The sequence below is a fragment of the Peromyscus leucopus genome, chromosome X (assembly GCF_004664715.2).
Source record: "Peromyscus leucopus breed LL Stock chromosome X, UCI_PerLeu_2.1, whole genome shotgun sequence".
NCBI classification, from domain to species: Eukaryota; Metazoa; Chordata; class Mammalia; order Rodentia; family Cricetidae; genus Peromyscus; species Peromyscus leucopus.
Genome location: NC_051083.1, coordinates 24,725,415 through 24,740,798, shown reverse-complemented (window position 1 = coordinate 24,740,798; position 15,384 = coordinate 24,725,415). Strand labels below are relative to the sequence as shown.

Below are 15,384 nucleotides of genomic sequence, written 5' to 3'. Positions count from 1 at the left end.
TCATGAGATGAATAAAGCATCAAGCCATCATTTTGTGATTTGATATCTTACAGGAATTAAATCCAAACATGAACATTTAAAACATGTTAAGTGAATATATAATGTAAACTGCTACATTGTTTCTGGGAAACTTCTGTTAAATATCTTGAGAATAATTTGTTCTGAATAAATTAATAAGATTAAGTGGTTTTTAAATTTGTTTTTCGAGTTTACCAAAACGGGAATTACACATATATTTCATTTCACATATCAGCTCCCAACTAGTTGATAAGGGCAAGTCTGGCTTGGCAGAAAGAATGTTGTAACTGATTTGTTTTCTGAGGATACAAGTCAGACAGGCATATAGGACCTATATTTACCATCCTTGCAAACAGTAAGAAGGAGAATTAAAATTTAAAGTGTACATTCTGGCAATCTAGAGATTACTGGAAGTGTATTAGTCTGTTGACAATAATATTTAACTGAAAGGCCAAATGAATGCCATTTTATTCATCCTGTAGGTCAATGCATCACGTCAAGAGGCCAAATTGACAGAAGAATGTGATCTTCTCATTGAGATCATTCAGCAAAGACGACAAATTATTGGAACGAAGATTAAAGAAGGAAAGGTATGATTTCCTGGGCAGAAGTTTTTTTTTTTTTATATTTCCCACCTGGAGAATATATACTCCCATGCACATCTGCAGCTTTGAAAATATAAAATAATATACTCTGTATTATCCATAATTCCATCTTAAGTGTCTGCCTTAGTCTATTTTGTGTTGCTGTAATAGAATATCTGACACAGAGTAGTGTATAAAGTAAAGAGGATTATTTGGTTCACAGTTCTGGTGACTGAAAATTCTGAATACCATTGCACCACATTTAGTAAGTGCCCCTGGCTGTATTACAGCAGTGAGTGTCCATCTGGAATATATTGAGGATACAATGCTCCCACCTAGAGCAGTGGTTCACAACCTGTGGGTCGCGACCCCTCAGGGTCAAAATTTCACAGGGGTTGCCTAAGGCCATTGGAAAACACATGTATTGGAAATACATTACATAACAGTAGCAAAAAATAATAGTTATGACAATAACTTCATGGTTGGGGGTCACCACAGCATGAGGAACTGTATTAAAGGGTCAGTCACAACACTAGGAAGGTTGAAAAGCACTGATCTAGAGCATCATCATGTACATGTCGACTCATCTCTTATTCCTGCCATCTTCTAGTTTCTCAGAGGCCTGTTTTCCTGAAATGTAGTCATCAATACTTGTTAGTATGCAAGAGGAAGGTAATTTGCTATTGCCATATGATTGCATGCAGATATCAATACTCTCCTTACCTGTATATATTTCTTTTGAAATTTTCTGTTTTTAATGATAAATTGATAAGTTAGAGTTGTATATATTATTGGGTACAATGTGATGCTATGGTTTATGAATACAATGTATAATAATTAAATCAAAGTAGCTTACTTGTCACCTCAAATACTTATATTTTTGTGGTGATAGATTCTTAAATGCTCTGTTAATTTTGAAATGTTCAGTAGTTTACATTTGGCATATTTATTAATCTGTGTAATTTATCTTAGAGTTTAAAAAAAGCTTACTTCTATTTAATTGGCTGTGTACTCTTCTCATAATAGTTTCTATTGTGCTATTACAAATTACCATAAGCTTGGTAGCTTAGAACACTCTTACTGATTATTTTAGTATTATGGAGTTCAGAAGCCTAAAAGCAATCTGTTGCTGTAGTTAACTCCAGTCCCACCCAGGCCTGCAGCCACTCAGACCCAAATAAATACACAGACGCTTATATTATTTATTTAAACTCTTTGGCCTAATGACTCAGGCTTCTTGCTATCCAGTTCTTATATCTTAAATTAACCCATTTCTATCAGTCTATAAGTTGCCACATGGCTTGTGGCTTACCAGTACTTTACGTCTTACTTCTCATGATCTCGGTTGCTGGCAGCATCTCCCGACTCAGCCTTCTACTTTTAGCAAGGTCATATAGTGAGCCATAAGCAGAAGTCCAGCGGTGGTTGCACACATCCTTAATTCGATTACATGACAAACAGAGTCTCTGTATGGACAAGGACACAGCCAAATGTGGTGATATGAGCCTTTAATCCCAGTACCAACCATAGAGACCTGGAGGTCTGTATAGAAGGGCAGTGACAAGGAAGTCATATGGCTGGGCTTAGAGCCAGTGAAAAGACAGAACAGGAAAATAATAAAAGTGCAGGTTAGGCAGGAAGAATCTCTCTCTCGTGTGGAAAACTTCGGCTTAGTGATAAACTAAAGGGTAGGGTAGTCAGTGGCTCTTGGCTAGTTCTCTGATCTCTTCAGCTATTACCCCTGTATTTCGCTCTGTGTTTCTTATTTACTAAGACTGTTTAAAAATCTGTCTACAGCAATCTCCCTGAGTTAAAGGCTAGGTAGGTTCTTGTAATGTTGGTAAGCTATTCCTTGCCTTTCCAAACTTGTGCATGCCATCCATAGTCTTTGGCTCATAACTACTTCATAATAGCACTCTACCTTCTGTTTCCATTCCCCCATCTACTTCTCTAACATGGACCTTCCTGTCTCTCTTTCATTAAGACTTTAGAGATTACTTGGAAATCATACACATAATCCTGAACAAATTCAACTCCTCAACATCCTTAACCCAGACATCTACAAAATTCCTTTTGTATGGAAGGTAACATATTCAACGATTCCCAAGGTCCAGATGCGGACCTCACTGAGAGCCCATATTCAGATTGCAATTACACTTCAACATAATTCTCCGGCAAACATGCTTACCCTTACATAGCCAACACCTGAATTTCTTGGCATGGGAGTTCCCCTTATGAAATAGAGGATAATGGTAAAAAGGTACCCCAGTTTTAGCCATGGTAGTATGTAAAGTTCATTCGTTGAAACACTCGTGCCATGACAAACATACACCATGAATAGAAACAGAATAAAATGGGACAGAGAGAAATAAGAGAAGTATTTCCATAGAGCAGAAATGGGACAAAAGTACAGTACTACAACTATGGCTCGAGGGACAGGTCTGGTCAAGAAGTGCAGTTGCAGTTCCAGCTCCTGCGATTTAAAAGGAGGGGACTAGAATTTCTTTTGAGAGAGGGCAGAAACCAGACTTATGCCTTAGTGCCATGGGCTGTAGAAGGCTTCTCATTCATTACAAGGGATTGGAGAAAATTATTACCAATGTCTGCCTGGCATCATAGCTTTCGGTAAACTTCAGTTCTGGGATTCTGAAACTATGTCAGTTCTTAAGTGGGCCCTGGGCCCCACCAATGCTGATATCATACCAGACAGGTGCCTCGGAGTCAGAGAGATACAACAGGATTCCAGAGTGCTGAGGCCATGGGCCAGGTTAGGTGAAGGCAACTGTAAAACCATTAGAGTAGACTGAGTAAGGGAGAGCAAGGTGTTATCTTCAGCTTCTTCTCTTTAAAACTGAAATGCTAAGCTCGGTTCCAAAGCAAACAAAAAAAACTCTCAGTTTCTAAAACTACAGCCAACAAAATCAGCATCATTATCTTACCCCAAGTGAGATTAGTTTTCCAAGAGAGTAAGCCAAAGACTAGAAACAAAACAGTTCAGAGATTTTTTTTTAAATCATTTTTGTTTAAAAGAGCAAGAAACACATGAAACCACAGAGAAAGGTACTTAAAGAAGAAACACAGATAGGGATGCAATAAATAAGCACTTTTGCAGGTAAACACATAGACAGATACATGACAGAAAACAGCTACAAAAGAAATTGGGAACCGAGTTTTGGCCTCCACTTGGAGAAGTTCATAAACGTAGGAAGGCACAAAAGTGTCTGAGTGACATTCAAGCATGGCAGATGTCCATGGACTCAAAGATTAAACTAGATTGGTGTTTTAAATGCTAGGCCTGACCGTGCTAGTGATTCATCACCTGGAGATTTAAAAACATTCATTGCTTGTTAAAATGCAAATTACTGCTGCTCTGCCAATTACAGCTCATTAACTAGAATATTGGAGGATGTGCCCAGACATCTAGAGTTTTCCTTTGAAAGAGTCCCCAGTGGATTCTTTTGCATACAGTGTTTGAGAATCTCTGATGCCACTGTACACTGACCTATAATTAAAAGTATGCCCTAAATGGTTCTCTCTAGAACATTCTTGTAGTTTCCCAGGATGCTCTCATTTTCTTTTGCTTCAATACATGCACAATTTAGAGAGGATTTTTTTTCTTGTCTTTGTATGTCACTTTTAATTTCTAATACCTTGATAGAGGAAGCAGAAAAAGATGAAACTGAAGATCAGTCATTGTTACATTTGTAATACATGTGGTCTCTCCTTCGCATATCCAAAGGATAAGACAGTGGCATGAAATACATCCAAAAGGATAGTTGACCTCATTTTCTTTTGTTAGAATTGTATCAAACATCTTCAACTTGGCCGTGTAATTTAAATTATTCTTTATTTTATGTGATTAAATATTCCATTCGTTTAGTCTATTGTAGGGACTATTAACTTATTTTTCCTTCTGGAATTTTCCCTTCCTCTGACAGTTTCTAATGGATGTTTTATAACATCCTGAATTAGACTGGATGGCTGCCTTGGCCTTGCCTCTATATATAATGTTGCCAGAAGCTCTGTTCTCTTTGGTGTAAAATGATGTTATTTTATTCAACTAAGGTACACAGTTATCCTGATAGGAACAAGAACTACCATTATAATGAATGATGTACTTTTACCATGCTTGAGATCACATACTCTTAGCTGCCAAGTTTGGACATTTCATTCTGGCTCATTATTTTCATGGATTCTTCTCAGCCTTGCCTGAAATCTTGGGCCTGCCACTTCTCAATTCAGCTGTAGTTTCTTTTGTTTGCTAGAGTACATACTTGGAATTGGATAATCCCTAGAGGCGTACAGATCTGACATCTCCTTCCTTCCTTTGCTTCAAGATTAGAGTTGTCCTGGGATGATAATGATGGCTTGGAGAAAGCAGAAATTTCGTGGAGTTAGCAGGAATTCTGGAGGGAGCCTGAGTCTGCCTTGTCTGTAAGACAGATTAACCAGGCATCCTCCCTACCCTTTCACCCAAGGTTATTTTCCACTCCAGAATTATCAGAAAGCCAGCCAAAACCCGTCCCTTGTTGCATAGATGGGGGCAGTAGGCATGAGGTGATTCCAATTACTGGTCTAAATTTAACTTGCTTTCTGGCCGGCGGGCTCCAGCTTACAGCACATTTCAAACACTACTGCCATGGCCAAATGAGTTACCTCGGACTTATCTTGGCCTGCCTGAGAGGTTATGGTCAATTACATTTGAGGGTCATTTTCAAGCAAGACAGAACCAGGAACTGGAAAGGAGGTTGTGAAACAAGTATGTGTTTTATCCCAAATGGGAAATGCTTATCAAAATAGTTATTACTTATCAAGAGCACAAAGTGCCTGGAAATGACGTTTATAGTGAGAGGAAATGGCCCAGCTGTGCTTTTTTTGGCTTTCTCTCATCAGTTCAATAGGAAAAATATTAATCAATGGGAAAAATGCTCCCTTTATGTTAATTTAATACACAAGTTTTAGACAATATGGAAAATAGGACTACTTAAATGCTTTTACATCACAACTTTATTGCATGGATTACAAAGAACTTTTTAGAAAATGATTTTTACTTAAGCCTCAAATTTACACCTACAGAAATGCTTTCATTTTTTAATGGCACTGCTGAAAACCTGAGATGGAGAAAGTTCCAGGGTTCCCTAAGGTCTTGAGTAATTATGTAGAATAAAATAGTAAAGGGAAGAGGTTCAGTGACCCTTTGTCACTTGCCACTGGACAAACACCTTTTTTTCCCATCAACAGGGAAGTAATTAGCAATTCAGTGTTTCCTCATAAACCAAATTACCAACGTTTCTCCAAGGAGATAAAGTTGAAGTTCTGTAATTGAGTCTTCCCAATTTCTACTTTTCTCTGCTTCTACATAACAGCACACACACCTCAGAGAGGCCCAGCCCAGCACCATCTCACAAGTGAGTCTCGAGTATAACCATGTCTGCCATGCTTCTTTTGTTCTAGGTGATGAGGCTCCGCAAACTAGCTCAGCAGATTGCAAACTGTAAACAGTGCATTGAAAGGTCGGCATCACTCATTTCCCAAGCGGAACACTCTCTGAAGGAGAATGACCATGCCCGCTTTCTCCAGACAGCAAAGAATATCACTGAGAGGTGAGTGCAGGGACAGCTAGGATGTTTTCAGGCTGTTGATTGCTTGTATCTGAGTGTGACAGCTTGGCCTTGCTCTCAACTGACTCCCCCCACCCCATTTTCAAGGTTGAATACCAGACAGAGTAGAAGTTGTTGCTGTTTTGCTCCAGTTAAGGATACTTCCCTTTGACATAGCAAAACCCTTTCTATAACTGCCTAGAGTTCAAGGTCTTCCTATCAGCAGTTAGAATAAAACCAGCCATTTGGTGTGTGGAGAGCATTTGTTGTGATTCTCCAACTTGATCTTATCATAGCCTTGGGAACAAAGAATGGAATTGCAGGCAAAAAAACATAAAAAGGAAATTTATCTTCCATTGTGTGGTCCATTTATCTAAAGAAAATAACTGCACAGGTGTTGTTCTCTGTTAGTCTTGTTTTTTTACTTGACCGAGAAGGTTGACATCACCTGAAAAGGCCAAGGCTGATTCACATGGGAAAGAAAGGTCAAACAGGCCACCTCCCACTGCTTTCTTTTAAAATCCCCTCTAATCGTGGGGAGGAAAACTAGAAATGATGTTCCTCGTGTAGTCAGCCCAGTAGTAAGATGAGCAAAGATGAGTCTTCTCTTGGTATATTCATTTATTTAGTATAGAAATTACTCATTTCCCTGGGCATAGACCCATGTAGTAAATCCAGTGGATCCAAAGAGAAGCACGAGGCTGGCCTGGATAAATGGCATCTCCAGACACCACCAAATACCCTGACTTTTCATTTATTCTAATTTTCAACTGCCTTTTGTGCAAAACCATATCAGAATTGGATTATTAAAAAACCCAGAGAACTCCTTCATACTGGCCTCTATTCTAGAGTAGAGACTGCCACACTGTTCCAGAAAGTAAACTATTTTTCAGCTTTGTAGGCTATAAGGGATCTGTCACAGCTACTCACTGCTGTCTGGGTAGCTCCACTTTAGCCATAGAGAACAAGTGGGTGTAGCTGTGTGCCAAGGAAACCATTCACAAAATAATCTGCAGGTGTTCCCTTAGCAGCCCATGGCTTTAGACTTAAATTTCTTCAAAGATGGAGAAAGAAAACTAACACAGGTGCTTGCTTGGGTGGGAAACTATTTTCACCGTCCTCTATGAGTACACAGTATTTTCATAACCCTGCTCTCCTACTGGTCAGCCGCTTTCACTGTTTTCTTCTTATAGTTGGGAAAAATTCCTTTTGCAGCTGATTAGCTATTTATCACCCATAAAAGACATGAAGACGGCTACCCTTAAGACACTCTCCTCCTGATTACAAGAAAGGCCAGTTTCTTTCCTTGTGGTTTCCTAGATTTTAAGTGTTTAATTCTTTGCACTTCTCATTGAAACTAAGTCCAATTTCTATTATTTATTCTCACTTACAAAATAAAAAAATTAAAAAGCTTAAACAACACTGCTTTCCATTGCACTCAATATACTCTAAAGATGGTTAACACATGGGTCGGAGATCCCCAATGGGGTCTGAGAATCCATTTCTCTGTTTATGAATTGGGGCATATCCAGATGAAACAGCAACTGTAAATGGCATTCCACAGCAATCCTTACAAGTTCAACTGAATGAGGCCTGAGTAAATTTGCAGCTAAGTGGCAGAGAAAGTGGCCAGTTACCAGTTAGAACAGGAAAAGACTTGTATTTGAAGGGCAGCACAAGCGCTTGACTGTGTACACACATGCACACTGGTACTCCTTTGATCTGGTGAGCAGATCTTGTCCCATTATCTCATCTTGTACTATGAGCCTACCATCAGGAAAGGAAGGGTGACTTGTCTCTGTTTCCATAAAGAACTTGCTCTTGTCACATAGGAATACAGAACACTTGTACTGTAACTATTCACTGGCCGACATTTGTCCTTCTCTTTCTACTTTCTCATCTCTTACTTGCCCATCTCATTGGTTAAGTCATCACTTTTTTCTCTTTCTATGATCTGGGATATAGCAGAAGGGGACTGGGCAGGAACAAGTTGTTGGGAGATCAAGATTCAAATCCCAGCACTGCTACTTTGCTCTGAGATGTCATTTGTGCAGCACGGATTGATTGGATCAAGCCCAGCCTGATTCTCATTGAAGCCACTGGAATTATTACAGGTGTTTACACCCATGCAGATGAGTGATTTTTTTTATATCAATCACCTAGATGTTCTAAAGGAATCCTTACCTATGTCAGTTTTATTTCTGAGACCACCATGAGGGAGCAATTTTCTACTTGGGAAACATGCTCATGGTAGCTATGCATATAATGATAACAGTGCTGAAAACTTCATCACAGACACTGTAAATGCTACCTGAATGGATGTTCTAATCCTTCAGCGTTTCAGTTGATCTCTCCTGTTTGCCTTTTCCATTGTACTGGCTACCTGCTTCTGTTCTGCAACCTCTCACTTCAAATTCGTACAGTGTGACTTCTGGGGTCTTTCTACTAGTCCATCTGTCTGCCTGGGGTTTTGACACTTAAATATTTTACATCACTTTTATTTACAGTGTAGAACCCAGAACATATTTTCAATCCTGCAGGCATTCCCAAAGTGAGAATGTGTCAATAAAACCATTCACAAAACAACCTGGTATGTTCTATAAATTGAATCAAAATTGCACAAACTTTTTTTCAACTAAGAGGCATTTAAATAAATCCACAGTGCAGTGAGAGTCCTAAGCTTTACATTGTGGGAGATACATCTCTTTTGGAATCAACTGTTTGGCTCTGTCCTAATTGCTTGGTTATTATGGATAGAATCAGGGTTCTCATTAACATTGCTGAGTCCAGTTTTGTTTATTTGCTTCAAATATGCAGGAATCTAGCCATCTTGTTTTCACAATGGTAGCCTCAACATACTGTAAACTGTCTGACATGGATGAATTACTTAATCTATACACAATGTAGTTATTTGTAGTTATTCCTACAAAATAGAGTTGTTATGCAAATATGAATACAGAAATAAAAACAGTTCAGCTCTTGCCACAAAGGTTAACAGGCAACAAATTCCCTCCTTTCCTGTTCCCTGCATAGCTCCATATATGATGTATACCACACTGTTCTCAAGCTGTCACTGGTGTGGTTACATAGTGACCTTTGGAGCTATGTTAAATGAGCAAAAGTATTCACTAAATCCAGGCATAAGGAACTTTATGCACTTTTTTCAAGAAATCTAAAATTACTTTTAGTAGCAAATTGTCTTTATCAAGTGGACGTTAAGAAAATTCCTTCAGAACAGAATGTATTTTCAGATCACCTAGAAGTTTCTCTACTGTGAAGTGATCCCTTTATTCCTTACCAGAACAGACAGTTTAAGGATATGCCAGGCATTTCTAAAACCAGAAAGACAAGAATTCCAGTTGGAAACTCTGGCGAAACGTTACTTAGTCCTAAGAGTCAGAGCATATCCCAGTGTGTGGGTTTTGAAATGCTATCTGTAGGGTGTTGATAAGTTAATAGATGTTATAACAACACTGAGTTTCCAGGGCCAAATGCTTTTTGGGAAATCTTGAGCTGACCAAAGTGGAACACATTTTGTTTCTGTGGTACTTTGCTGTTTTTGATCATGGTGGTGTATGGTGTTTGGCAAAGACCGGTGATCAGTGTCTCTCTGGACATATCTACCTTCTGGAATACTGGCCCTGCGTAACTAACAACTGAGTGTTCTGCAGATTGGAGATACCAAGGCAGAAAGACATATGTAGGAGTAATGAGTAATAGACAATCCCTCTACATAGAGCGGGGTGGGGAGGGGGATGACTGTAAAGCAAGGAAGTAAGAAGAAGCATAGCACTAACGGCCCCATTGAATGTTGGCAGCATAAAAGACCAGAAGATGGGCAACAAGGATTTGGGGGAAAAAACATGCCCTAAAATGTTGAGTTTGGCAGATTTCCCTTTACCTGTCACTCCAGTTGATGACTTGAAATTGTAGCCAAAGATAAGTATCTTTCCTTCCACCAGGGAAGAAAGACTGTAGGTGTTAAAAGCTGCACTAATCTCCCAAGATTTCTTCTGTTAGTCTTTGCCTCCCAGGCTAGGCACTATCTTCCTTCTGCTTCCCACTCCAAGTTCCCACTGTCAAAATGGTGGGAGCATTTACTATGTCATTTAACAAAAACACATTTTATTTTATTGGATGTTGACCCCTGAATCAGGACAGATTTTGAGAACACCATCTGTTTTGGATGTGCCCGAACAAAGAGGCTTCTGCCTCCAAGAGGGGAAAAGATAAAGCCAGATTATCTATATTCAGAGCAGTCTCATCAATGGACACAAGATCTGGGTTGCAAGAGGGCCTAAAAGAAAGGCTATTGTAAGTTTGATACTTGCTGCCTACTAACTTGGCCCAGTTTTCTCAGTTGGGGATTATAAGATAGATTTTTTTATTTTGAAATATTTCTGGGGCGTGCAAATGGTACTAGAGCATTCCTTTAAAGTTTTCTGCATTGATGCAAATATTTTGGGCTCTTTAGTATAAGGCACACTTTAAGAGCTTCATACATATTTGGTGAATATTGGTTAAAGGTACAGTTTAATTAGCATCCCTCCCTGTATCCACCCAGCTACATTGCCTGTTGTAAGTATCAATAATGAAATGAAAGAGTACACACCTAAAAGTCCTCTTGACTGTTAATTACCACCTAGCACTGAGATCTTGTGCAAATGAGCAGCACTGCTTTTTACAAGAAAATAAGTAACTAGACTTATAGCTAAGTCATTTCAATGTTTTTTGCAAAAATTAAAAATTTAATGTCCTAATGTTTATGGAACTTAACAGAAAACTTGAAACACATCAAGATTAAAGTCTAGCATTGTTTTCTATGCTCAGAAGTTGAGTTCTTAAAGCCATGGTTTTCTTGGTTTTAAGATAATTACTTGCATTTTGGAATCCACTAGAATGTTCTGCTGTTGGTAACTGAACTTTCCAGATCAACTCAAGAGCACATAGGAAATAAACACATATACCTTGCCTTATAGTTTATACATGAGAGCTCTCACCAGAAAACCTGAGTGTGGAGAAGAAATTGTGTGCCTGCTGGGGAAATTTGTGAAAAAACTTATGAATATTTTCCATGGCATCTGCTGGGAATATGGTGCAAAAAAAAATGTGAATAGAAGGAGAATGAAAAAGAGCCAGACAAAACCCCCTTTTTAATGTTTATTTTAGAGAGAGGCTAGTAATTGATTAAACTAATCCAATATCTGGAAACATTCTTTTTTAATCTTCACTTTGCCTTTTATGCAGTTTGAAATTTGGGAGACTCCCCTTTGAAGTGGAGCAGGGGCGAGTCTGAAAGGAACAAACAGTTTCCCAGACAGATGTGTGAAGAAATGCCTGGAGCTATGTGCTTCTTGCTGGGGTTAGATGTGACTGGGCCAGGCTGTTAAACACACAGCAACATGAAATATGAATATTCTTTTGCCTCCGTGGGGAATTTTTCCGATAGTATAAAGAAAGGGGGGCACTGTGCTATTTCTCCCAGTTCCTTTGCCTTTTCTCTGTTTGCTTTGTGTTAGTGCACTATGACATTCAGAGATGGTACTTTTTAAAGACCTGATATTTCTTTTCCTTTTATTTTTTTCTCATTTCTTCATAGTGATGATAAAAGCCACCTTGACATTCCTTAAAATATTGTTTTGTTTGAATTACAGAGTCTCCATGGCAACTGCATCCTCCCAGGTCCTAATTCCTGAAATCAACCTCAATGACACATTTGACACTTTTGCCTTAGATTTTTCTCGGGAGAAGAAACTGCTAGAATGTCTGGATTACCTTACAGGTATTGTCTTACTGTCTTTTGTGTTCTGTCTAATACAGTGTACATTCAGTGACACAAGCACTTTTCCACTGGATCAATTATTCTCTAAAAACCACATGTGTGCTTCAGGCTTTGAAAAGCTACCCAATAGTCCTATAAATGATTCATGTACACTATATGTTTTTCACTCAAATAACACAGACTAAGGATAAATTGAGGCAAGAAAATAAAGAGAATACTGATTGCTAAATGTGTCCTTATCACCATTTCCTCATTCTCAACATGGAGATGGTCAAAGTACTGCTAGCCATCAAAAAGTTATGGAAGTTTTCCTGGGTATTTGTCACCATATTAAAGTGGCATCTGACTCTCACGGTGGGAAAAGAAAGGCAACTTAAATAACTGCTCTTGCTCTTTGTATTTGTGAGCTTATCTTAGTTGTTACAGTATCAAATTTAGGAAAAGCATTGCAGTCCTCATTTTAGAAATGGCAAAATTTAGCCATCATGCTGAAGGTCACATAGGAAGGGTGTGAGTGAAATTAGGATCTGGCTCAGTTCTGTATGAAAAGTGAAGGTCTCTACACTTTCTAATAAAAACCTGAATTTCATGTTGCTCTGGCAAATGTCACAGAAATCACATTGCAATTCCAGATGCTATGTTTCAACCCTATACTTTCTACTTGGCTTTCCTCTCCCTTCCTCTTTCCCACTCTTCCTCTTTCCCTCCTTCTCTCCTTCCTTCTTTCCCTCCCTCTCTCTCTCCCTCTTTCTCTTCCTTCCACCCCCTTTTCTTTCTGGCTTAGAAAACAATGAGGAAAAGAAACAGGAAGAAAAGAAAAATTGTGGCTACTCATGTTCCTAGTAGTAAATCTTAATCTTTCCTTTGGTGTTAGCCATTGCAGCAGAAACTGGGCTCAATGGTTGGTAGAAAGAATGAGGACCATTTAGACAAAGTAAGTAGTGTTAGCCAAAGCCACCAGGACCTGTGACTTCAGGAAAACACCATATATACAGTGAAGCCAGATGTGCCCTGTACTTAGGACATAGAGCCTTCCAGAAACCACATCCCTCACTGAGCATGGTGTCAGTTTCTCTACTCCCAGCCAATATGTGCATGTTTGTGGGAGAGTGGTTGGGGAGGGTGGAGTTGAAGAGAGGGAACATTGTACAGCATTTGTTTTTATAGTGTGTGGATGGAAAGCAGGGAGTTATCCAGTCCTCGATTTTCTTTTCTTGTTAGAACCCAGCCACCCCTTTTCGCATTTATTCTGCATTTGCAAGCAGATTGAGATATCCCACAAAACATCTCCTTATCTTGGACAATTCTGTCTTTCAAATATGACTCCTACTAAAGAAGAAAGAATTTGATTCACAAAGCTTTTACACTAAGGAATCAAACTTGGTTTCAAATATTTATGGATATGATGCCTTCTTTCTTTAGCTTTTGATTTTGAGATTTGTCTAAACTATTACCATCTAGTAGAACTTTCTATGGTGATAAAAAAATGTTCTTTCTGTGTCCATGATGGCCAACATATGAGTTATTAAAAACTTGAAATGTGCATAGTGAGATGTGATTGTTTTAATTGAGCTGAATGTAATTAGAAGTTAAACAGCTACATGGTGCCCATAGCTACTGTATCACTATCTACATTTTTCTCTTTTCCTGCCCTGACATCTTCATGTATTGTCTTTTCACAACATGAATACCCTATCTACAACTATCATGCTGAAGTTTTATCTAAAAGTACACAAGAAAAGAGGGAATAATGTTTAAAAAAAAAAACTTGGCTGGCCAAGTATGGCCTTGTTTATCATAAAACCAAAACTCTTGCTCAAAAGACCTACCTAGCAAATTTTCCCTTAGGTCTCTTGGACCAGATCCATGTCACAGTCTCATTTCCAAGGCCAGAAGAAACAAGAAAATTAAATATTTGCCCAGGAACATGGTCTTGCTGTACCAAATCATTTTGCTGTCCTTGTCTCATCAATGAGAACATGTCTTCATTTCCCAACAATTACCTAGTATATTCAAAATAGATGTCCATTTAAATTTCTGTAGGCACATGAACTCATTGACTAAAAAGGAAACTGTGAAAGTGGTCTACATGAAATTGTAACAACGGCTGTATATGCCAAACTAAAGGCCATATCGGGTACCTGAGAATTTGCTTTTTGAGCCGTCAACCTCAAAGTCCATTTCTAGACATAACATCAATCCTGGCCATAACATACAATGCTTGGCTGATACTACCAAGTCCAAATAGTTTATCTGATATTTATAAGCAGGAAATGAAGTGTTTGTGGCGTATTAGCCCACCATTCCTTGTATAGTGTTTGTGATGAAGGCAAGAAAATAACACTTCTGGTACTGATTGTGTGGGTATTGAAATTGGCAGCATGTTGCAGTTTTCACTTACAGAAAATTAGGAATTGACTTTGCAGGACAAACCCATTGGGTTTACAATCAAAACATGGTTAGCCTGCCTGGCTGTGCAAACAAGATTTTTTTCCCTATGACTTGCCTCTAAGTAGTATGTCAAGTTAATAACCCATAGAGGTGACATTTCCTTCCTGATTGCAGCTACTGCCATGTGTCTCACAGCCATTTGCCTATTTTGAACTTACATTTTCTGTCTTTTTAATCACCTATTGCCATGTGGACAGCAAAATCTCCTTTCTTTCCGCAATAGCTGATAGAGAAAGAATTCAATTAACTATTTAAATTATGAAAGACTAAGTTGTTTTTTGCTGGTTTGTGCAAGGATGATACCACGGCAACAATGACCACACAGACAAAAACAAGCACTTTTATGGCACAGCTGGACCTGCATGGAATGCATCTCCTGATTGGTGTCACTAATTCATGCATTTCCAAGTCACACCACACAAAACTAAATTTCACATGTGGGCTCTTCAGAAGACAGATGTTCAAGTACACATTTCCAGAAAAATGCTTGAAGGGTTTTGATGAATGCTTATTTATTTCATTCCTATTTCCTTGTTTTTCATTTGTGGACCTAATTTTGAGATGGGATCTACTATATAACCCAGGCTATCCTCATACTCACATTCTCCCTGCCCCTGCCTTCCAAGTATTGAGATGACAAATGCATGCCATCAGATCCCACTGAGCCCCTTTTTCTTAATGGAGAATCTTTGTGAAATTCAATAACTTAACAGGCAGAGCTTTTCATGACTTGTCCTAAATGTCTTTTCAGGTGGCAAAGTGAAGAGTATCAAAGCAGAGTTTTTAATTTACTGTTTATATAAACACTCCCCCTCATTTTAGGTTTCTTTACAATTCACCAATTCTAATCAGAAACTAATCTAGAACAGAAAAGACCTATGCAATGGTGTAAGTAAAAGTTGCTCTAAATCCATAGAATGCAAACATGCTTCTCTCTTTGAAGTTCAGC

The 15,384-nt window shown here is 38.6% G+C and overlaps 1 protein-coding gene across 5 annotated transcripts in view; it reads left to right on the top strand.

The window, feature by feature from the left end:
* The window catches only part of Mid1 (midline 1), a 337,431-nt gene that overhangs the window by 292,839 nt on the left and 29,208 nt on the right, over positions 1-15,384 (top strand). For all 5 annotated transcript variants that reach the window (XM_037199266.1, XM_028885945.2, XM_028885941.2 and 2 more), the window contains 3 exons: positions 501-608; positions 6,057-6,205; positions 11,857-11,984. In XM_037199266.1, the coding sequence (XP_037055161.1) occupies positions 501-608; positions 6,057-6,205; positions 11,857-11,984 (385 nt within the window). The remainder of the gene's footprint in view (positions 1-500; positions 609-6,056; positions 6,206-11,856; positions 11,985-15,384) is intronic.